The sequence below is a fragment of the Plectropomus leopardus genome, chromosome 14 (assembly GCF_008729295.1).
Source record: "Plectropomus leopardus isolate mb chromosome 14, YSFRI_Pleo_2.0, whole genome shotgun sequence".
In the NCBI taxonomy this organism is placed as follows: domain Eukaryota; kingdom Metazoa; phylum Chordata; class Actinopteri; order Perciformes; family Serranidae; genus Plectropomus; species Plectropomus leopardus.
In genome coordinates, this window is record NC_056476.1 from 20245829 (window position 1) to 20271124 (window position 25296).

At 37.3% G+C, this 25296-nt stretch overlaps 2 protein-coding genes across 3 annotated transcripts; one reads left to right on the top strand and one right to left on the bottom strand.

Moving 5' to 3' along the window:
* Window positions 1-12: 12 nt before the first annotated feature.
* Window positions 13-3626, top strand: srp14 (signal recognition particle 14). 2 transcript variants are annotated; one of them, XM_042501406.1, is made up of 6 exons: window positions 13-114; window positions 1061-1133; window positions 1239-1351; window positions 2331-2363; window positions 2525-2641; window positions 2731-3626. In XM_042501406.1, exons 1-5 carry the CDS (start codon window positions 91-93, stop codon window positions 2612-2614), a joined length of 333 nt encoding a protein of 110 aa, XP_042357340.1. In that variant the 5' UTR covers window positions 13-90; the 3' UTR covers window positions 2615-2641; window positions 2731-3626. The 2 variants fall into 2 exon arrangements, with proteins under 2 accessions (XP_042357340.1, XP_042357339.1); XM_042501405.1 differs by having other exon boundaries at window positions 2525-3626.
* Window positions 2869-24856, bottom strand: xgb (x globin). Its single transcript, XM_042501403.1, has 5 exons — window positions 24690-24856; window positions 22260-22367; window positions 5657-5777; window positions 5305-5385; window positions 2869-3923 (listed from the first exon to the last, which is right to left on the bottom strand). The coding sequence occupies exons 1-5, from the start codon at window positions 24854-24856 to the stop codon at window positions 3804-3806; spliced, it is 597 nt and encodes a 198-aa protein (XP_042357337.1). The 3' UTR covers window positions 2869-3803.
* Between the last annotated feature and the right edge of the window lie 440 nt (window positions 24857-25296).

Consider the following 25296-nt stretch of genomic DNA (forward strand, 5'->3'; position numbering starts at 1 on the left):
GCAGGGCGGGGCTCCGGCTGCTGTAGTACGTGTGCTTCACAGCAGTTAGCTTGCGGCCAGTTAGCCAACGTTAAAGCCAAACTCAGAAACATGGTGCTGCTGGAAAACGATTCGGTAAGAATCAAGAGTTAAATGTAAACGATTTCTGCTGTTGTCGTTGATGATAAACTATAAGTAGACACTGTCTGCTTTAGTTGTCTAACAGATAGCAACAATGTAAGACAAGCTAACGTTAGTCGTCAAATTGATTCGTTAGCAGCCTGCTAACGTTTGGATGAAGCTAACAGTAACTTTGCGTTAAGATGGCAAATGTCGCGAAGTTTGATCGCTTATTGTACTTTCTGATATAGTAAGAGTATAGGCTGCAAATGCGTAGAAACACAAATTGTTTTTTTTGTAACATAAAGCGCCGTAAAACTCATAGTATTGTAACGTTACCAAAACTGTAAGTTAGCGTTAGCATTCAGTAACATTATTTCAGTACAGCTAACTAAAGTAACGTTAACGTTAAACTGCAGATTAGTTTGTTTAGTGCTGAAGCTAGCAAAGTTACCTCACCGACATGTAGAAGTTGACTGTTAGTTCCTTCTAGTCGCTTGTCCAACTATTAGGCAACGTAGCGTTACACTTAGCATTAGCTAGCCACTGCAGTCTAACGTTAATATTTCCTTACATCACTGGGGTTAACGTAAGGGTTAAAATTAGAGACTCCTCTAAGGATGAGGCAATTAAATAGCACCACAAACTTAAGAAAAACTCCACTAGTATGAATAAACAACAGTTTTCACAAAACATTACAACCTTTGCGACGGTTTGTTTGTTTTGCATGGGTGTTTACACAAGTCTATGTAAGGTTTACCTAATAAACTGACAACTGGGTGTATAATGATGTTAAACTCAGTGCAGCAGTGTATTAGGTACTACTTATGCTAAAATCAGTCTATGTCTGCGGCAGTCATTCATGCTGGGATCAACTACATTCCCAACCATTTCTGCTCAGACAACACTGTTAAGATATAGTTTGTGGGCATTAATAATAGATTTAATGCTGTTTATCCAGTTTCTCACAGAGCTCACGCGGCTGTTCCAGAAGTGCAGAACATCTGGAAGTGTCGTCATCACACTAAAGAAATGTAAGCAGATCTCTCCTGGTTTTTGACAATTACTCAAATTTACACAGGAAGTAAAACTTTTTCAATATCTAAGCAGCTGGAATTGGATGTGTTTCTTGTTTCCAGATGATGGGAGGACCAAGCCAGTGCCTAGAAAGGGCCACTCAGAGTCATTTGAACCAGCAGACAACAAATGTCTCATCAGAGCCTCTGATGGCAAGAAGAAAATTAGCACAGTGGTAAGCTTACTATGTATACTGTGTATTTATTTTTAATCTGAATCAGAATAAGAAATATTTTATTTATCCCTGTGGGGGGAGGGGGACTGTGATTTGTTACAGTCGCTATGACTCCAGCATAGAGAATTATAGCAAGTAGAAATAAGTACTAGCACAAGTATATAAAATAGAAATAGAGTAAACCATTAGCACAGTATGGAACTATTTAAAATAAAGTATGTAAGTAAGCAGAGTAGTAAGTGTCTAAAATATGAATGTAAAATATTCAGCATTGGATAATCAGCACTAATCTGTGAATATTTTAAATATAATATGGATAATGTGCGGAGTGTGTAATATTTTAAGTGTGTAAAATATTAAAAAACAGTGCCTTGGGTTACAATGCAATGTGTAGCAGCTGTTTGTCGGCAAAAATCATACTTAAATCAAACAATTGGCCACTGACGCACCATGGGCATGTCGTGTAAGCAGGCAAAATAAGTCCAGTGTCCACTCATGATTATTGCATTTTTTCTTGATTTATTCAGCCAAAGAACAAACAAACACAGGAATAAAGAAATCATGGCTCCCGCTGCCTCTCTTGCTCTGGTAAAAAACATTTTACCCACCGAGGTGCCTGCCGGTCATACCGACCTATATTTATAACAATTTGAGCCCACTTCACTACAAAACAAAATAAAACAAAACAAACATGGTCTACCCCCACGGGCTTCTGCTGTAATAACAAACTAAACAAATAACTAACAAAAGAAAACACTCTCAAAAATGAATCTTGATAATGTAAACATCTAGCATAATCAAAACAACACTAGTTATGTTTAGAAATGAACTAAACTGCTGACACATAGCTCCAACAAGATGTCTTGAACTACTATGTAAGTTCAAAATAGAAATGTGTGCAAAGCTACAACAAATTCTCATCTAATAGTTCTTGGATATATTGCTGTTCATGTTTAATTCTTGTTTCTTGCTATTTCAGGTCAGCACCAAAGAAGTAATCAAGTTTCAAATGGTAGGCTGATTTCACTGTTGTTTGAAAGCTTTTGTTCTGCGTCACTGTATGCATACTGCCTTGACTGTTTTCATTAATGTTATTAAAGTTTCATTTCGTTTCAGACTACTCTATCTTTGATAAAATGAGCTGTGAGGAATTAATCAAACTGCTCTTTACAGGCATACTCCAACCTCCTGAGAGCTCACATGGACGGACTTAAGAAGAAAGATAAGAAAAGCAAAAGCAAGAAAACCAAAGCCACCCAATGAGCAACAGACTCTTTAACATAACCATGGGTACGTAAACTGGCCTGTACCATCTGAGGGAGTGGGAAAGGTCTCCACCTGGTCTGTCGCCTCACTCAGCCTTTTCCCTTTCACCTAAGGCCTCAGAATCACTGTTCATCCTCCCGATGACTGCTTTGATATTATGCCATTTTTTGCATGGTGATGTCTCATCCCTGGCTGTTCGAAGCCATCGGCCATCTGGAACAGAAAACCTGAGGATTTCTGGTACAGGACGAAGCAAGTCAACTTCATTGAATCGCCACTATTTCTGCTTCGTAACCAGGTCATCAACAGCTGCGTTACCTCAGAAGCCAAATCAAGCGAGCCCAACGTTTACCTGCCTTTCATACTATTTAATTTTTAGAGTCAATATTTATGTTATATTTACGGCTAGCCTACGAGAGGTGCTGCCATGTTTCAATTCGACTGCGTTTTGAGAGGAATTTTTGTAATTTTTTTTCTCTTCTTATAAATTAAACAAACATTGGATTGCCCGCAAAGTTGCTTGGAAGCACAGATTATTTTATTTTAAACTAATTTTTACTGCATTAAGCTTGGTATTGTAGATAAATATTCACTTTATTCCGTTTTTTTTTAACCTCCTTTAATTCAATGGACATTATTTTTGTTTCGAACCACGGTTCCATACCAAGCTTTCAAACTGTCTGTCTTAGATGTTAAACACCAATAAATAGTACTGTGTAGCCTCAGTTCAGGTAGTAATTGAAGAAGTGAACCAGATTTCTGAATGATGACATGATGCAAAATGTTATAAGTCACAGATTTTACTGAAAGACATGTTTAAGTTATGAATTCAAAGACAAAATGTTCTCTGTTATTCTAATAATGTAATTTCTGTTAATTAAAATTACACGGCAGGTTTAACTACAGCTAGTATATCTGTAAGGTCTCTCCGTGCTCCCGGGTCCTAATATTATGGAGGAGGACTGCAGCAGAATTTAAGTTCAGAAATAAAGTGCGTTGTTAAAAGTCACTGCAAGTTTTTTTTTTTTTTATTATTTATCTTGTCCATTGTGATAAAATAGCAAACTGATTGCGGTAAACATGGGCTACGTAGAAAAAGAGAGACTAAAATACACTATATACATTAACACAAGTGTGTGTTGTACTGCTAAAAACAGTCCGAGTTGTGGTTGAGCAAAGAAGGATCTCATAGTGCCGTGTTCCTCTTGTCCGGTCTTTCCTTCGGGGAGAGTGCGAGGTGGCGCTGTCGGTTGCTTTCCTCCTCATATCCCTGCTTCATTAGGCCGGTCAAATACTGGAACATAGTCTAGATCACAAACAAGCAGTGACGGAATAAGAAATGGGAAATTTTAATTGGATTTCAATTAAGATTTCAATTGAGTGAAAGTAGCAATAAAACAGTATAGAAATACTTTGTAACAAGATTAAAATCAAAATTGTCTTAAATTTTAATATTTTCTCATGTCTTAACTACTCTTTGAAGGTAAACTATATATCTTTGGGTTGAGACCTAAAAAAAACGACATTTGAGGACATCATCTTTGTCCTTTGAAAACGATTGAAGTTATTCACCATTTTCTAATATCTTAAAAACTAATCAGTTAATTGTGAAAATAATTGACAGATTAATCAACAATGACTAATTGTTTGTTGCAGCCCTATTATTTCACATAAATGTGTTATTCAAAAGGCTATAGAAGTACACCATGTATGTTTTGTGTGTGCGTGTGTATACAACTTCTTATTTTGATAAATCATAGTGTGTTGTAATTTTGTAATCTTAAGTGAGATGAGTCAGATGTTTAAAACATGACACAAAAGTTGACACTAACCAACTTCTACCACTAGAGAGCAGCAGCAGGCCATTAATTGAAGTAGAAAGATGTACAGAAACTTAAATGTTGTAATATTAAAATTTTTACCATTGAATTATAACATGAAGCTGCAAAGATGCTGTTTCTAAAAAATGCATGTTAAAATTTGACCTTCATTTGCAAAATGCTTAATGTGAAATTAATAAACTGACCAGGGAGGCACTCAAAATGATCACAAAGAGACACAAAACAACAAAATAGACAAAAATTACACCACAGAGACACAAAACAACCACAAGGAAACACAAAATGACCGCAAAAACATGCAAAACGTCTACAAAGAGATGCAAAAACACCACAAAGCTTGTGTATCTTTCTCCTATAAAGGACAAATGGGGCCCTATGCATTTCTGCACCCAGGGGCCCATTGTCTCATAATCTGCCCATGCTTGAACTCCTTTAAATTTTGTAAGTCCTTTGCAGTCTGCTGCCAGAAAGCTCTTCACTTAAATTTAATTCACTGAAGGAAAGAGATGTATCTATTGTGTATAAATACTGAGTAGCAGCAGCTTTATTCAAGCGTCTCTGCATTAATAACACCGGGGATGTTGAAGTGACATAACCCGATGTGACAGAGCCATGTCCTGTTTTCTCAATATGCTCATGTATGGTTCAGTGAGACGTAAACTGCACATCAGTCAAGCTTGTGTCGCACTGCTTCCCAACTTGCCATGTTACATGGCGCATTAAAGACATGCAGAACTCTGCAGAATTACAGCTTATTTTCACAAGACATTTACTCATTCACTCTCACTGAAGAGATTTCTGCTTACACTTAAAGAGACATGCAGGTCACACAATGGCACTCCTTACCTTCCACGCCTCCTCCAGCTCAGCCGTCCACCTCTCCTTCAGGATGGGCTGCACGGCACAGATGAATTCTGCTCCGACGTACTAGAAAATAATTACAAAAGATACTTATTGCTTCGCCTTGGTAACTAGGCTTTTATTCAGTTGGTGTGTCACTCCATTGTTATTTGCAAGTGTAGGTGTGTTTCCATTTTGCAGTTTTGGGTTAATTCATTCAGCTGCTGTGATTTCCGGAGCCTCAGTATAATGGTGAGTCTGACAAAGCACTACAGTATCAGTGAAATTAGACACTATAACAAAACACCTTCACAAATACACACTGCATGGAGCACAGTTGGGGTCATGGGGGTCTTACACTGTAGTATTTAGGTGGGGCATTGTAATGATAATGGCTTTTTCCCAGCTCCAGAGCCAGAGCTTCCAGTCTCTCCAGCTGGTCCAGTCTGGCCACACTTTTCTCAATAAAAGACATCACCCTGAAAGAGATCGGAGAAGAAAAGATGTCCTGCATGATTGATCCACCAGTTAATCATGAATTAGCAGCAGACGACCATCAATTGATACATCTCCACCGTAAGATAAGTGTGACGCTCTTCTGTGTTTGAAGGCTGCACGGTGACATTTGCAGTTTCACAAATGCCAAGAAAGACAAACACAATTGATCGCGTAGCTTATAAAGATCGCTCACATTTGATGATGCAAAATTGCACTATATTTTTCTGCACAAACTCTACAAGATCACTTTTCTTTGTTGCTTTTGCAGGTGTATCTGCCATCACTGCGGAGTGTGTTCGTGACTGCTTTGAGGATAAATATGGAACAAAGGGCGAGAGTTGGTTTAGCTCTCTCTTCCCGCTGTCTCGCTGCCACTGCAGACATTTGTACTAATGTCCCTGAGTGCGGTTGAAGGGCCGTTATCGCTGAATATGATAGCAGGCCAGTTCATGCTGGGGCGCGCAAAACATTTTGTCTGTGTGCCGCTGCTGCAATGCCACGGTAACCTGTGTACCTTCAGGTCCTCAGGCAGTAATTGGCTGCTCTGGCCTCATGCATAGAGGGACAATGAGAGGCCTGATGCACCCTGGAGACAACAGACAAGTGGCTGGGATAGGTGCTACAAGCTCTCTTTTCTGCAGAGTGGTAAGCAACATCCAAATGATACCACTACCTGAGGAGCTTTGCCACTTATTATTTGTGTATTGTGCACTGTGGTTGATCATGTATTCATATATTCTTTGATTCACCATGAAAAGACTGTAAAGACTATGTATTGATTCCTCCAGCTAACACTCCTGCAGCAAAAGCCCGATACTGCCCTGTAGCTCCACTGTTGTCCAAAAGTAATTACAAACGCATTAATGAGCACTGATGCACTGGGTGATATTTCTTTGGTGTGGGATTAATCAAGTTTATCTTAACTTAACCAGATTGGAAATCACGGCACAAGAACACCATCAGTGGCTGGAAATAGTCCCTCTAAATGCAAAATGTTCAACATGTCAAAATGTGACATTTTTTTCGACATACGCTAATATGTCATTTTCAGATATTTTTTCAACATGCTCTCTATGACGTATTTGGCCTTTTTTTTGACATGCTATACTTTGCTATACTATGTCTCTACAAGCTTTAATATATTTCAGCCATTTTTTCGACATGTCAAAATTTGACATTTTTTGACATCCTGTACAATGTCGTTTTCAGCCTTTTTGACATGCTATATTATGATGTATTTGGCTTTTTTTTCGACATGCTATAGTATGACGCATCTCTATAAGCTATAATATGTGGTTTTCAGCCATTTAGTTGACATTTAAAAATTTGACATTTTTAGACAATATATACTATAGTGATTTCAGCCATTTTTTTCGACATGCTAAATTCTGATGTTTTTGCCTTTTTTTGTTGACACTGACATACTACTATATCATGGCGTCATAGTATACAAAGTAGAAAAAAAGTCAAGAAACAGAAAAAAAAAAGACAGAAAATGCAATAGTAAAACATGTGGAAAAAGGTCAAATTTTGGCATGCCCTTAAATGGCTGAAAACGTCATATTATAGCTTGTAGAGACACGTCATGGTATACAAAGTGTCGTTGTTGACATGCTATGTTATGGTGTCTTTGGCAGTTTTTGGCAACCCTCTACTGCCTTTATTACGAGCCACGCCTCCACTATCAATATACGCATGGGAATATGGGCTTTATGAATAAAATTGGCTTGACTTGACTTGACTATTCATTCATTTTTTCAACATGCTATTTTATGATGTTTTTGGGTTTTTGCAACATCCCATGCCATTGCGTGTCTCGGCATGCTATTTTATGTGGTTTTATGTGGTTTTCAGCTGTTTTTTGGACATGTCATATTTTGACATTTTAGCCATACTATAGTATTGCCTTTTCAATCATTTTTTCAACAAGCTGTTTTATCATGCTCTGCGGTTTTTGCAACATCCTACGCTATGGCGTGTCTTGGCATGGCATAAATGTGGTTTTATGTGGTTTTCAGCTGTTTTTGGACATATCATATTTTGATATTTTTTTGCCATACTGTAGTTTTTCCTTTTCATAGTATTTCCTTTTTTATAAGATTTTTAGCTGTCAAAATATGACATGTCCAAAAAAAAAAAATCTGAAAAACACACAAAACCACCCAAAATAGCCTTGCTTTTTTTAGTCATTTTTTTAAACATGCTATTTTATGGTGTTTTAGCAACACCCTATGCTATGGCATGTTTCGGCATGCTATATTATTTAGATTTTTTTTTTATTATTTCAGCTGTTTTTTGGATAAGTCATATTTTTGAATTTTTTGGCCATACTATAGTATTGCCTTTTCTGTCGTTTTTTCAACATGCAACTTTAGGGTGTTTTGGCCTGTTTTTGAAAACATCCTTTGCTATGGTGTGTCTTGGCATGGTATTTTATGTGGTTTTATGTGGTTTTCAGCTTTTTTATGATGTCATATTTTGACTTTTTTTTGGACGTGTGATATTTTGAAATTTTGAGTCATACTCTGGTGTTGCCTTTTCAGTCATTTTATCAACATCCTATTTTATCGTGTTTTTTGCTTTATTTGCAACATCCTATGCTTTGGTGTGTACTATTTCATGTGTTTTTATAAGATTTTAAGCTGTCAAAATACTACGTGCCCAAAAAAAAAAAAAAAAGCTGAAAACCACATAAAATAGCTTTGCTTTTTTTGTCATTTTTTCACCATGCTATTTTATGGGGTTTTGGGCTGTTTCTGGATGTTTTTCCAATACTGTATACTATAACATGACTCTACATGCTATACTAACTGGTTTTCAGCTGTTTTTTGACGTGTCAAATTATGACATTTTCACTGTACTATAGTCTTGCTTTTTTGGTCATTTTTTCAACATGTTGGTTTTTGGGACCTTTTGGGAAAATATCAAAATTTGAAATGTCCAAATGACATCTGAAAACCACTTAGTATAGCATGTAGAGGCATGTTGTAGTATACAGTGTTGAAAAAACATCCCCCAAAGGTCCCAAAACCATAACATAGCATGTTAAAAAAATTAACAAAAAAGCAAGGTTATGAAAATCAAAATTTGACATGCCCAAAAAACAGCTGAAAAACACAAAACAAACAAACCACATGTATGCCATGCCAAGACATGCCATAGCATAGGATGTTGCAAAAATGCCCCAGAGTACGATAAAACAGCATGTTGAAAAAAATGACTGAAAAGGCAATACTATAGCGAGAAAGTGACATGTCCAAAAAAACAGCTGAAAACCACATGAAACCACAAAAAAATAATGTTAATGGCCCAAAAACCCATAAAAAAGCATGTTGAAAAAAATGTCCAAAAAAGCAAAGGCATAGCATGGCAAAAATGCAAAAAATTGACATGTCCAAAAAACAGCTGAAAACCACATAGTATCGTATGTACAGGCATGTTATAGTATACAGTGTTGAAAAAACATTCAAAAATGGCCAAAAAACCAATTAAAAAGCATGTTGAAAAAATGACCAATAAAGCAAGGCTATAGTATGGCGAAAATGTAAAAATTTGACATGTCCAAAAAACAGCTGAAAATCACTTAGTATGGTATGGACAGGCATGTTATAGCATAATGTACAGTGTTGAAAAAACATCTCCAACAAGCCCCAAAACCCATAAAATAACATTTTGAAAAAATGACCAAACAAGCAAGGCTATAGTAAGGCAAAAATGGAAATGGCACCTCAAAACAGCATGAATAGCGTGCTGAGACACGCCATAGCATTAAAACGTGCAAAAGTGGACCAAAACACCTTAATATAGCATCTCGAAAACATGACCAAAACAGCAAGGCTATACTATGGCAAAAAATGTCAAAAAGTGACATATCCCAAAACAGCTGAAAACACCTCAAAACAGCATAAAATAGCATGCTGAGACACGCCATAGCATTAAAATGTGCAAAACTGGACCAAAACACCTTAATATAGCATGTCGAAAAAATGACCAAAACAGCAAGGCTATACTATGGCAAAAATGTCAAAAAACGTGGCATGTCCCAAAAACAGCTGAAAACACGTCAAAACAGCATAAAATAGCATGCTGAGACACGCCATAGCATTAAAATGTGCAAAAGTGGACCAAAACACCTAATATAGCATGTCAAAAAAATGACCAAAACAGCAAGGCTATACTATGGCAAAAATGTCAAAAAGTGGCATATCCCATAAAAAGCTGAAAACACATCAAAACAGCATAAAATAGCATGCTAAGACACGCCATAGCATTAAAACGTGCAAAAAGGTCCAAAACACCTTAATATAGCATGTCGAAAAAATGACCAAAACAGCAAGGCTATACTATGGCAAAAATGTCAAAAAGTGGCATATCCCAAAAAAAGCTGAAAACACGTCAAAACATCATAAAATAGCATGCTGAGACATGCCATAGCATTAAAACGTGGAAAACTGGACCAAAACACCTTAATATAGCATGTCGAAAAAAATGACCAAAACAGTAAGGCTATACTATGGCAAAAATGTCAAAAAATGGCATGTCCCAAAAACAGCTGAAAACACCTCAAAACAGCATAAAATAGCATGCTGAGACACGCCATAGCATTAAAACGTGAAAACTGGACCAAAACACCTTAATATAGCATGTCGAAAATATGACCAAAACAGCAAGGCTATACTATGGCAAAAATGTCAAAAAGTGGCATGTCCCAAAAACAGCTGAAAACACCTCAAAACAGCATAAAATAGAGTGTGCTGAGTCGTGCTATAGCATTAAAAGATGTAAAAATGGTCCAAACACCTTAATATAGCATGTCAAAAAAATGACCAAAAACAGCAAGGCTATACTATGGCAAAAATGTCAAAAAGTGGCATGTCCCAAAAACAGCTGAAAACACGTCAAAACAGCATAAAATAGCATGCTGAGGCACGCCATAGCATTAAAATGTGCAAAAGTGGACCAAAACACCTTAATATAGCATGTCAAAAAAATGACCAAAACAGCAAAGCAAAAATGGCAAAAATGTAAAAAAGACGCATATCCCATAAAAACAGCTGAAAACATCAAAACAGCATAAAATAGCATGCTAAGACACGCCATAGCATTAAAACGTGCAAAAAAGGTCCAAAAACACCTCAATATAGCATGTCGAAAAAATGACCAAAACAGCAAGGCTATACTATGGCAAAAATGTCAAAAAAAACACGCATATCCCAAAAACAGCTGAAAACACCTCAAAACAGCATAAAAGAGTGTGCTGAGTTGTGCTATAGCATTAAAATATGTAAAAACGGTCCAAAACAACTTAATATAGCATGTCGAAAAAATGACCAAAACAGCAAGGCTATACTATGGCAAAAATGTCAAAAAATGGCATGTCCCAAAAACAGCTGAAAACACCTCAAAACAGCATAAACTAGTGTGCAAAATCACACCATAGCATTAAAATGTGCAAAACAGACCAAAACACCTTAATATAGCATGTCAAAAAAATGACCAAAACAGCAAGGCTATACTATGGCAAAAATGTCAAAAAATGGCATGTCCCAAAAACAGCTGAAAACACCTCAAAACAGCATAAAATAGCATGCTGAGACACGCCATAGCATTAAAACGTGGAAAAACTGGTCCAAAACACCTTAATATAGCATGTCGAAAAAATGACCAAAACAGCAAGGCTATACTATGGCAAAAATGTCAAAAAATGGCATGTCCCAAAAAAAAACAGCTGAAAACACCTCAAAACATCATAAAATAGCATGCTGAATCATGCCATAGCATTAAAATGTGCAAAAACAGTGGACCAAAACACCTTAATAAAGCATGTCGAAAAAAATGACCAAAACAGCAAGGCTATACTATGGCAAAAATGTCAAAAAACGGCATGTCCCAAAACAGCTGAAAACACCTCAAAACAGCATAAAATAGCATGCTGAGATACGCCATAGCATTAAAATGTGCAAAAGTGGACCAAAACACCTTAATAAAGCATGTCGAAAAAAATGACCAAAACAGCAAGGCTATACTATGGCAAAAATGTCAAAAAATGGCATGTCCCAAAAACAGCTGAAAACACCTCAAAACAGCATAAAATAGCATGCTGAGACACGCCATAGCATTAAAATGTGCAAAACAGACAAAAACACCTTAATATAAGCATGTCAAAAAAATGACCAAAACAGCAAGGCTATACTATGGCAAAAATGTCAAAAAATGGCATATCCCAAAAACAGCTGAAAACACCTCAAAACAGCATAAAAGAGTGTGCTGAGTTCGTGCTATAGCATTAAAATATGTAAAAACAGGTCCAAAACACCTTAATATAAGCATGTCGAAAAAATGACCAAAACAGCAAGGCTATACTATGGCAAAAATGTCAAAAAATGGCATGTCCCAAAAACAACTGAAAACACCTCAAAACAGCATAAACTAGTGTGCAAAATCACACCATAGCATTAAAAATGTGCAAAAGTGGACCAAAACACACCTTAATATAGCATGTCGAAAAAATGACCAAAACAGCAAGGCTATACTATGGCAAAAATGTCAAAAAGTGGCATATCCCAAAAACAGCTGAAAACACCTCAAAACAGCATAAAAATAGCATGCTGAAATCACGCCATAGCATTAAAACGTGTAAAACAGTGGACCAAAACACCTTAATATAGCATGTCGAAAAATGATGACCAAAACAGCAGTAAGGCTATACTATGGCAAAAATGTCAAAAAGTGGCATGTCCCAAAAACAGCTGAAAACACCTCAAAACAGCATAAAAGAGTGTGTTGAGTCATGTGCTATAGCATTAAAATAAGTAAAAACGGTCCAAAACACCTTTAATATAGCATGTCAAAAAAACGACCAAAACAGCAAGGCTATACTATGGCAAAAATGTCAAAAAATGCATGTCCCAAAAACAGCTGAAAACACCTCAAAACAGCATAAAAAGCATGCTGCTGAGACACGCCATAGCATTAAAATGTGCAAAAGTGGACCAAAACACCTTAATATAGCATGTCAAAAAAAAGACCAAAAAAGCAAGGCTATACTATGGCAAAAATGTCAAAAAAAAATGGCATATCCCAAAAACAGCTGAAAACACCTCAAAACAGCATAAAAGAGTGTGCTGAGTTGTGCTATAGCATTAAAATATGTAAAAAAGTCCAAAACACCTTAATAAAGCATGTCGAAAAAATGACCAAAACAGCAAGGCTATACTATGGCAAAAATGTCAAAAAATGGCATGTCCCAAAAACAGCTGAAACACCTCAAAACAACATAAAAGAGTGTGCTGAGTCGTGCTATAGCATTAAAATAAGTAAAAACGGTCCAAAACACCTTAATATAGCATGTCGAAAAAATGACCAAAACAGCAAGGCTATACTATGGCAAAAATGTCAAAAAGGGGCATGTCCCAAAAACAGCTGAAAACACCTCAAAACAGCATAAAATAGCATGCTGAAACACGCCATAGCATTAAAATATGCAAAAGTGGACCAAAACACCTTAATATAGCATGTCAAAAAAATGACCAAAACAGCAAGGCTATACTATGGCAAAAATGTCAAAAAATGGCATGTCCCAAAAACAGCTGAAAACACCTCAAAACAGCATAAAATAGCATGCGAAATCATGCCATAGCATTAAAATATGAAAAAACTGGACCAAAAACACCTTAATATAGCATGTCGAAAAAATGACCAAAACAGCAAGGCTATACTATGGCAAAAATGTCAAAAAGTGGCATATCTCCCAAAAACAGCTGAAAACACCTCAAAACAGTATAAAAAAGAGTGTGCTGAGTCGTGCTATAGCATTAAAATATGTAAAAACAGTCCAAAACACCTTAATAAAGCATGTCGAAAAAATGACCAAAACAGCAAGGCTATACTATGGCAAAAATGTCAAAAAATGGCATGTCCCAAAAACAGCTGAAAACACCTCAAAACAGCATAAAATAGCGTGCTGAGTCATGCCATAGCATTAAAATAGAATGCAGAGACACGCCATGCAAATATGTAAAAACAGGTCCAAAACAACTTAATATAGCATGTCGAAAAAATGACCAAAACAGCAAGGCTATACTATGGCAAAAATGTCAAAAAATGGCATGTCCCAAAAACAGCTGAAAACACCTCAAAACAGCATAAAAGAGTGTGCTGAGTCGTGCTATAGCATTAAAATATGTAAAAAAACAGTCCAAAACACCTTAATAAAGCATGTCGAAAAAATGACCAAAACAGCAAGGCTATACTATGGCAAAAATGTCAAAAAGACGCATATCCCAAAAACAGCTGAAAACACCTCAAAACAGCATAAAATAGTGTGTGAGTCGTGCTATAGCATTAAAATACGTAAAAACGGTCCAAAACACCTTAATATAGCATGTCGAAAAAAACGACCAAAACAGCAAGGCTATACTATGGCAAAAATGTCAAAAAATGGGCATGTCCCAAAAACAGCTGAAAACACCTCAAAACAGCATAAATAGCATGCTGCTGACACGCCATAGCATTAAAATGTGCAAAAGTGGACCAAAACACCTTAATATAGCATGTCGAAAAAAATGACCAAAACAGCAAGGCTATACTATGGCAAAAATGTCAAAAAGTGGCATGTCCCAAAAACAGCTGAAAACACCTCAAAACAGCATAAAATAGCATGCTGAGACACGCCATAGCATTAAAACGTGGAAAACATGGACCAAAACACCTTAATATAGCATGTCGAAAAAATGACCAAAACAGCAAGGCTATACTATGGCAAAAATGTCAAAAAGTGGCATGTCCCAAAAACAGCTGAAAACACCTCAAAACAGCATAAAATAGCATGCTGAGACACGCCATAGCATTAAAAACGTGGAAAACTGGACCAAAACACCTTAATATAGCATGTCGAAAAAATGACCAAAACAGCAAGGCTATACTATGGCAAAAATGTCAAAAAATGGCATATCCCAAAAAAAGCTGAAAACACCTCAAAACAGCTATAAAACAGTATGCTGAAAATCATGCTATAGCATTAAAAGATGTAAAAACATGGCCAAAAACACCTTAATATAGCATGTCAAAAAAATGACCAAAACAGCAAGGCTATACTATGGCAAAAATGTCAAAAAGTGGCATGTCCCAAAAACAGCTGAAAACACCTCAAAACAGCATAAAATAGCCTGCTGAGACACGCCATAGCATTAAAACGTGGAAAAACTGTCCAAAACACCTTAATATAGCATGTCAAAAAATTGACCAAAACAGCAAGGCTATACTATGGCAAAAATGTCAAAAAATGGCATGTCCCAAAACAGCTGAAAACACCTCAAAACAGCATAAAATAGCATGCTGAGATACGCCATAGCATTAAAATGTGCAAAAGTGGACCAAAACACCTTAATAAAGCATGTCGAAAAAATGACCAAAACAGCAAGGCTATACTATGGCAAAAATGTCAAAAAACGGCATGTCCCAAAAACAGCTGAAAACACCTCAAAACAGCATAAAATAGCATGCTGAGACACGCCATAGCATTAAAATGTGCAAAAACAAGTGGACCAAAACACCTTAATATAGCATGTCAAAAAAATGACCAAAACAGCAAGGCTAAACTATGGCAAAAATGTCAAAAAAGACGCATATCCCAAAAACAGCTGAAAACACCTCAAAACAGCATAAAAGAGTGTGCTGAGTTGTGCTATAGCATTAAAATATGTAAAAACGGTCCAAAACAACTTAATATAGCATGTCGAAAAAATGACCAAAACAGCAAGGCTATACTATGGCAAAAATGTCAAAAAATGGCATGTCCCAAAAACAACTGAAAACACCTCAAAACAGCATAAAATAGTGTGCTAAAACACACCATAGCATTAAAATGTGCAAAAGTGGACCAAAACACCTTAATATAGCATGTCGAAAAAATGACCAAAACAGCAAGGCTATACTATGGCAAAAATGTCAAAAAGACGCATATCCCAAAAACAGCTGAAAACACCTCAAAACAGCATAAAAGAGTGTGTTGAGACACGCCATAGCATTAAAACGTGGAAAACTGGACCAAAACACCTTAATATAGCATCTCGAAAAAATGACCAAAACAGCAAGGCTATACTATGGCAAAAATGTCAAAAAGTGGCATGTCCCAAAAACAGCTGAAAACACCTCAAAACAGCATAAAAGAGTGTGCAAAGTCGTGCTATAGCATTAAAATGTAAAAACGGTCCAAAACACCTTTATATAGCATGTCAAAAAAATGACCAAAACAGCAAGGCTATACTATGGCAAAAATGTCAAAAAGGGGCATGTCCCAAAAACAGCTGAAAACACCTCAAAAACAGCATAAAAGAGCATGCTGAGACACGCCATAGCATTAAAATGTGCAAAAACAGTCCAAAACACCTTAATATAGCATGTCAAAAAAATGACCAAAAAAGCAAGGCTATACTATGGCAAGAATGTCAAAAAAAACGCATATCCCAAAAACAGCTGAAAACACCTCAAAACAGCATAAAAGAGTGTGCTGAGTTGTGCTATAGCATTAAAATATGTAAAAAAAACAGTCCAAAACACCTTAATAAAGCATGTCGAAAAAAATGACCAAAACAGTAAGGCTATACTATGGCAAAAATGTCAAAAAATGGCATGTCCCAAAAACAGCTGAAACACCTCAAAACAACAGCATAAAAGAGTGTGCTGAGTCGTGCTATAGCATTAAAATAAGTAAAAACGGTCCAAAACACCTTTAATATAGCATGTCAAAAAAACGACCAAAACAGCAAGGCTATACTATGGCAAAAATTTCAAAAAGGGGCATGTCCCAAAAACAGCTGAAAACACCTCAAAACAGCATAAAATAGCATGCTGAGACACGCCATAGCATTAAAATATGAAAAACTGGACCAAAACACCTTAATATAGCATCTCGAAAAAATGACAAAACAGCAAGGCTATACTATGGCAAAAATGTCAAAAAGTGGCATGTCTCAAAAACAGCTGAAAACACCTCAAAACAGCATAAAAGAGCGTGCTGAGTCGTGCCATAGCATTAAAATATGTAAAAACGGTCCAAAACAACTTAATATAGCATGTCGAAAAAATGACCAAAACAGCAAGGCTATACTATGGCAAAAATGTCAAAAAGTGGCATGTCCCAAAAACAGCTGAAAACACCTCAAAACAGCATAAAAGAGCGTGCTGAGTCGTGCCATAGCATTAAAATATGTAAAAACGGTCCAAAACAACTTAATATAGCATGTCGAAAAAATGACCAAAACAGCAAGGCTATACTATGGCAAAAATGTCAAAAAAATGGCATGTCCCAAAAACAGCCTGAAACACCTCAAAACAACATAAAAGAGTGTTGCTGAGTCGTGCTATAGCATTAAAATAAGTAAAAACGGTCCAAAACACCTTAATAAAGCATGTCGAAAAAATGACCAAAACAGCAAGGCTATACTATGGCAAAAATGTCAAAAAGTGGCATGTCCCAAAAACAGCTGAAAACACCTCAAAACAGCATAAAATAGCATGCTGAGACATGCCATAGCAATAAAATGTGCAAAAGTGGCTAAAAACAACATAATAAAGCATCTTGAAAACATGACCAAAACAGCAAGGCTATAGTATGGCAAAAATGTCAAAAAGTGGCAAACCCCAAAAACAGCATAAAACATCTCAAAACAGTATAAAATAGCCTGCAAAATCATGCCATAGCATTAAAACGTGAAAACATGGCCAAAAAGAACATATTATAGCATCTCGAAAACATGACCACAACAGCAAGGCTATACTATGGCAAAAATGTTAAAAAGTGGCATATCCCAAAAACAGCTGAAAACACCTCAAAACAGCATAACATAGCATGCTGAGACACGCCATAGGATTCAAATGTGAAAACATGGCCAAAAATAACATAATCTAGCATGTCGAAAAAATGACCAAAACAGCAAGGCTATAGTGTGGCACATGGGAGAAAGGGTAAGTATTTTTTTTACACAAAAAACTGTTTTTTGCTTGTCAAAGTAAATTTTTTGACTGTTTTTTCAAAGCAAATTTATCCAGGTCTTAAATTATATATTATACATGTTGGTGATTTCCTAATGTATAAAATCATCTGAATCACTTCACTGAAGATTACCCTGAATTTCTAAGCTAGCCCGTTTTTTCCAAAATGGTGGCCATGGGTGAAAGTGAGCCAAAGGCTATGGGGTAAACTGAGCCAATGGTTCAACTTAGCCCACCATAAGGCACTGAAATTCAGTTAAGTCTCTGACGTATAAAATGGTATTTCAGTTTCGTATAGTCAACTGGTTGTGTTTGTCATATGTTAACCATTGTAGAAAAGGTATCATGCCGAGAACCTACAAGAGGAAAACAAGCTGGGGCTCAACATCCCTTGAAGAAATGGAGAGAGCAGCCAATGATGTCAAGGGTGGAAAGTCCATCAGATCAGTGGCAAAGAGAGAAATATTGACACATCAACATTGAGGAGGTACATGAAAAAGAGGGAGGCAAAGGAAGTAAAGCAGTAGGGTACGGTGGAACAGCAGAAGCAAAGAGAATCTTCTCAGAGGAGGTGGAGAAGGAGCTAGCAGACCATATCAAGAAGCTACCCTCACCAGGCCCTGCACATGCTTCACCAAGTGACGCAGATTCACACCCAACTATGCTCCTACTGAGATTCTACCCTTACCCAAAAGTTAGCAGCCCAGGAAACAAACAAACCAAATGCGTGTGAAGACAAGAATCCTGACTGACACAACTGAAAAGCAGGCAATCGAACGTGCCCATGAGGAGAGGAAAAATAAATAGAAAGGCAAAACAGAAAGAACCATTAAAGAGCAAGGAAAGCTGAAGAGGAAACAAACCCAGATGAAAATTGCAGTGGAAAGCAGCTCTGAGGAGAGTGATGCTGCCATCCCATTTGATGACACTTCTGAGCATGAGAGCTCCAGCGATGAAAGAAGTGAACCAGATGTCTCAGATCTGGTAGTTGGTGACTTTATCATCGTAAAATTTGCATCCAAGTGCAGGAGCCACCATTACATTGGCTTGGCTGACAGCCTTGCAGGCAATGAAGCGAGTGCCAGATTTCTCAGAAGAATCCGAGGGATCACTGGCAGTAAGAAACCCACCTTTGCATTCAAGGAAAAGGATGAGGCATCTTTCCCACAGAGTGATGTACTGAAGAAGCTGGCTCAACCTCAAAAGGCTGCCCCAAAAACAATTCATATTCCCCTGCAACCTTGACAGGTGGAATATTGAATAGCTGTTTTGATTAAATGGTGAAATGGTTTTGAAACCAACTGGTTTGTTCTCACAAATTCAAAACTGTTAAAACTGTTTGTTAACACAATATGCTCAGGTTTACATTTTAAAACTCAGATGGTCATTTTACCCCCAGTTGGCTCAACTTACCCAATGACTTGATTTAACTTACCCCTAACCTGGGGCAAGTTGAGCCACAGAAGCACTGTTTTGTTGAGAAGTCATTTTGTTGGGGGCAGCTTTGTCAGACTTACATTCTGATGTTTACATTTGATAGGAGACATCCTGAAGTAAAGGTATACGATTTCATTCAATTTCTGTGTCATTTTTCCTTACCTCCGGGACAAAATAAGTAAAAAGTGGCCCATCTTACCCCATATCTTGCCCCAGAAGGCAAAAATATGAAATTTGACATGTCCCAAAATCAGGTGAAAACACCTCAAAACAGCATAAACTAGTGTGCTAAAATACACCATAGCATTCAAACGTGCAAAAATGACCAGAAATGCCATAATATTACTTGTCGAAAAAATGACCAAAAAAGCAAGGCTATACTATGGCAAAATTTTAAAAAATGGCAAGTCCCAAAAACAGCTGAAAACACCTCAAAACAGCCTAAAAGAGTGTGCTGAGTCGTACTACAGCATTAAAACATGTGAGAACGGTCAAAAAACACCTTAAATAGCTTGTCGGCTATACTATGGCAAAAATCTCAAAAAGTGGCATGTCCCAAAAACAGCTGAAAACACCTCAAAACAGCATAAAATAGCATGCGAAATCATGCCATAGCATTAACATGTGAAAACATGGCCAAAAGCACCATAATATAGCATGTCGAAAAAATGACCAAAACAGCAAGGCTATACTATGGCAAACATGTCAAAAAATGGCATGTCCCAAAAACAACTGAAAACACCTAAGAACAGCATAAAAGAGTGTGCTGAGTCGTGCTATAGCATTAAAATATGTAAAAACAGTCCAAAACACCTTAATAAAGCATGTCGAAAAAATGACCAAAACAGCAAGGCTATACTATGGCAAAAATGTCAAAAAATGGCATGTCCCAAAAACAGCTGAAAACACCTCAAAACAGCATAAAAGAGTGTGCTGAGTCGTGCTATAGCATTAAAATATGTAAAAACAGTCCAAAACACCTTAATAAAGCATGTCGAAAAAATGACCAAAACAGCAAGGCTATACTATGGCAAAAATGTAAAAAAGTGCCATATCCCAAAAATCGGTAAAAACACCTCAAAACAGCATAAAATAGCATGCAAAATCATACCATAGCATTAAAACGTGAAAACATGGCCAAAAACACCATAATATAGCATGTCAAAAAAATGACCAAAACAGCAAGGCTATACTATGGCAAAAATGTCAAAAAATGGCATGTCCCAAAAACAACTGAAAACACCTAAAAAAAACAGCATAAAAGAGTGTGCTGAGTCGTGCTATAGCATTAAAATATGTAAAAACAGTCCAAAACACCTTAATAAAGCATGTCAAAAAAATGACCACAACAGCAAGGCAAAAATGTCAAAAAGTGGCATGTCCCAAAAACAGTTAAAAAACACCTCAAAACAGCATAAACTAACGTACTAAGATACACCAGAGCATTAAAATGTGCAAAAATGGCCAAAAAGAACATATTATAGCATGTCGAAAAAATGACCAAAACAGCAAGGCTATACTATGGCAAAAATGTCAAAAAGTGGCATATCCCAAAAACAGCTGAAAACACCTCAAAACAGTATAAAATAGCCTGCAAAATCATGCCATAGCATTAAAACGTGCTAAAATGGCCAAAAAGAACATATTATAGCGTGTTGAAAAAATGACCAAAACAGCAAGGCTATACTATGGCAAAATTTTAAAAAATGGCATGTCCCAAAAACAGCTGAAAACACCTCAAAACAGTATAAAAGGGTGTGCTGAGTCGTGCTTTTGCATTAAAACATGTAAAATGGCCAAAAAGAACCTATTATAGCATGTTGAAAAATGACCAAAAAAGCAAGGCTATAGTATGGCAAAATGTCAAAAAATGGCATATCCCAAAAACAGCTGAAAACACCTCAAAACAGCAAAAAATAGTCCGCTAAGACACGCCATAGCATTAAAACGTACAAAACGGCCAACAATAACATAATTTTGCATGTTGAAAAAATGACCAAAACAGCAAGGCAAGTATCATATGTGGAGGCAATGTTATAGTATACAGTGTTGAAAAAACATCCAGAAACGGCCCCAAACCCCATAAAATAGCATGTTGAGAAACGTCATAACATGAGATGTTTTAAAATCAGCCAAATACACCATAAAATGACATGTTGAAAAAAATGGCTAACAAAGCAAAAGTATAGTATGTCAAAAACGTCAAATGTCATAAAAATGGCTGAAAATGACACCAATTTTGAAAAGTGATTTTATCATATTATTTACCTTAATATTTTACTTTTTTCGATATATTAAACTATGAGGTTTTCATCATTTTTGTAAGATATACTATACTTTAAAGTTTTCATTATAATTTTTAACATATTATACCATGAAGTTTTTATCATATTTTGAACGACATACTAAACTACTACATTTCATCATACTTTGAACAACATACTATATTATGTAGGTACACCCTTTTTTTGTTTGAGGACATACTGTACTTTGACAGTTGTTTTGACAGTGTTTACAGATGCTTTATTGCATACCATGCCATGACAATTCTATAAAAATAATTCATGGCAAACTATACCAGAGATGTGTATGACACACTTTATTATGCACTGTTTATACAAGCTATGCTATGGCATTTTTATGGCATACAGTGCTATGAGTTTTACACTTTGACTGTTTCTCAGACAGGGTTGTTAAGTATGTTCGGAGATTGGCTAATTTTGCATTGGCAGTGTTGTTTTTTGTGTTTTCATGAGATTTGTACACAGTAAGAAAATATATAGTAATGCAAGCCATGTTCCTTTTCACATAGCAACTGGGATAGTCATTATAATGACAGAAGCCAATAAATGAATGTCACACTTCGATTATCTGGTGTTAACGAGACTACAGAGTGCTGAAAATCAATATGCTCATCTGGCCAGTACATACCATGCAGTACTGTGCTATGCCATCTTTGGCTGCTCGTCCAGTTTTGCTCTGGATGATGCTGATGTGTCAGTGTGGTGTAAGTTGCATGGTTGGTGACTAACCTTAGACCGTGTGCCCTGAGCTCCCGGCTGGTCCGCAACCTCTCCAGGTCCTCTACATCTCGGAACAAGAAAAAGACATCCTTGCATTCGGGATGGGTCTCAAACAACCTGTTACCAAGACAACAACAGTGCAGGCAGACATCTATGTTAGCCTCTGAATGACCAATATGCAGACCAAAACAAACCTCCCCCTGAGTTTCCCAGCTAACATGACATAACCCAAAGAGTGACACAAGTGCAACCATGCATTCACAGTGCTGTGTCCATATTTCAGCTCATCAACATTGTAATCAGAGGCCTCTCTCTCATCCTTCAGCCATTCTCTCACTTTGAATAGATATCTGATTGTGCCCTTCTGATCTTACTCTGTTTCCTCTAATCATCGCTGTCCTCTGCTCCGGTTTTCACACCCAACAGCAGCCATCAGTGACAGGAAAGGGTGGATCTGTTAGTTTGTTAGCCGGGCAATGGGTACCCCTGTCAGACAGAGTCCCAGTTAAATGGAGCCACTCATCCTGAAAGAGTTCTGTTTTTCTGATTTAAGCTCAATCAATTTCCTTAACCAGAGAGTTTAAGCTTGCTAAACAACCCATCAGAGTGCCTCCTCGTCTCCAGATGAGGTACCCATAATTAGTCATGCTGCTAGAGTACACAGTTGCCTCGTCTGGATGTGAGTTGTTTTGTGTTCACAATAAAGTTGCAGGCTTGTCCAAATGAGAGGAAAAAGGAGGATAATGATGGCAGAAAATGAGCATGTAGCTTTATAATTTAAACTTAAATATGCAGCACAGACATCCAGAACATTTGTTATTTGTTGTGCTGAATCTCAGCATTGATAATAGTTATGATTTAAAACACTTGTGGGTGTGGCAGGTTGGTCAGTTGCTTATTCTATTTTCTGTATATTGTCTATTTTCCCATGGCCTTTAGCATGAGAAAAAACAGCTTTATTATGATAGGACAGCTGAAGCATGAAACGGGGAGGGGGGGTGGGTCAAACCTGCAGCTGCTAAATTACAGCTAAACTCATTGTATACAGAGAATGTAGCTACAACTCCAGTGGAATTAATTGGCACTGTCCACAGGCTGTATTCACGTGGACCCTGATCCACAAGAGGCCAGTGAATTTCCAGGCTAACATCCTCATTTCTCTAAGGTCACCCAGGGGACACATGACATTAAATGGGCTTCTAGCCATGTGCCCAATGGTCTCTTTACTGTAAATGCTGCAGCCTGACCACCCACCGCTCTTTATCAACACATATTCTGTCATTGGTTTGATTTCCCTGCCAAAGGCCAAAGATGTTTCCCCGGATGCCGGTCATCATGCCTTTAATTGTTTACTATGGCAGGCCTGTGGCTGTGTGCATATTATTATGTAATGTTACTGAGATGTGATATGAAGTGATAAGAAGGGAGGAGGGGGATTTTGCTCTGAGCCCTGAATGAAAAGCTGAGGGTCAGAGGGCAGAGCAGAGGGATGTGGTGGAGGCGGAGGGATGCTGGATATTCACTTTCTGGCTTGTATGAAAAGGTCAGGCTCTGTAGCATCATAGCAGCAGATCAGAGGACCCTCTGCACACCTCTTTGTCTCTTGGGCCAGCATGTCACTAAATTGTCTGAAAAGGTTAGAATGAAAAGTTGCTCATTTGCTGGGCAATATGATCAGGAGCATGAACCATTTAACCCTTTGAAACCTGAGCAATTTGGCTCGATTTCTCACAAAAACACAAAAAAGGCAATGAGTAACTAAAAAAGAAATGACCCAGAAATTAGTAAAACTTTACAAGAAAATTACCTGAAATTAGCAGGGAAAAAAGAAAATAAAGATAAAAGAACAAAAACAGGAAATAGCCTGAAAAAAAGTGATTAAAAATAAAATAATAACTACAACAATAATAATACTTCCTCCGAATGATGAAATAATTTTCGAAGAATTCTCTGTTTTATTGAAGCTGATTTTTAAGTCGTTTTCTCGTCACCTTTCACATTTTTTTTTAAACAATTTGCGGAACATTTTGTGCTAAGTTTCTGACAGGTTCTTGCCCCGATGTTTTTGAAAGACATTAATCCAATTTGATGACGTTTAAATGGTGTAAATGCTCGTGAAAGGCGTCGGAACTTTAGCACACATTTTCAGCACAAGAAAACTAATGTCGATCCCGGTTTCAAAGGATTAAACACACATGATATGGAAAATGCAATTTGAAAAAGTTGGACTTTGTGTCTTTGGGCTGAAAAATCCACAGTATTTAGTCTATTAAATATACATGTATATAATGTCTGCAGGGACTCAGTAAGAATGCCTATGGGAATTTGGTGAGACTATAAAATCACTGATCGTGGAGCTTTACACTCCTAATCGGCCAACTAGACGAAATGCCTTTGTTTTTGAGTTAATGGACATGGAAAAGTACAGAGAAGGCTTACCTGACAAACATGATAATCCCTACTTTGGCTATGTCGTCTCGGATAACTTTCCATGACTCCTTGATCATCTGAATCTGGTCCTCACTGGGAAACACAGCCGCAGCATCCTCTGTAGTCCTCTCTCCAAACTCTGCTTTTGCTGCCAGACCTGATATTGCGCAGCCCATTCTTCGAAAATAAAACAAGACGATTATATTTTTTGCACAAATCTAGGCAGAAAAAAAACAAGAGGATTAGTTATTTATGAGCCAGATGAGGTGTGATGCTGCTGGCATCTGGTTTAAGTGCGCGACTCCAATTGCGTCTTGAACTACACGCCTGTGGTCGGTGTCACGGGCTGGTGTGAAGCGTGCAAACACACACACAAGCTGCGAGTTCTGGTTAATGGTTCAAAATAAAAGCACGCGTTTATGAACACCATTACAGGGAGAGCTAAGCAGTGATCGCGCTTTTATGTTAAGGGATGGCCTTGCAGACTTCCGGTGTCAGTATGTGTGTATGTGTGTCTCTTTTGACGCAGCTGTTGAAGGTGAAGATGATTCAGATGAGGCAAAGAGCGTGCTGGCTCTACCAGGGCTCTCAGTAATCGGAGGCACCAAGGCTGAGC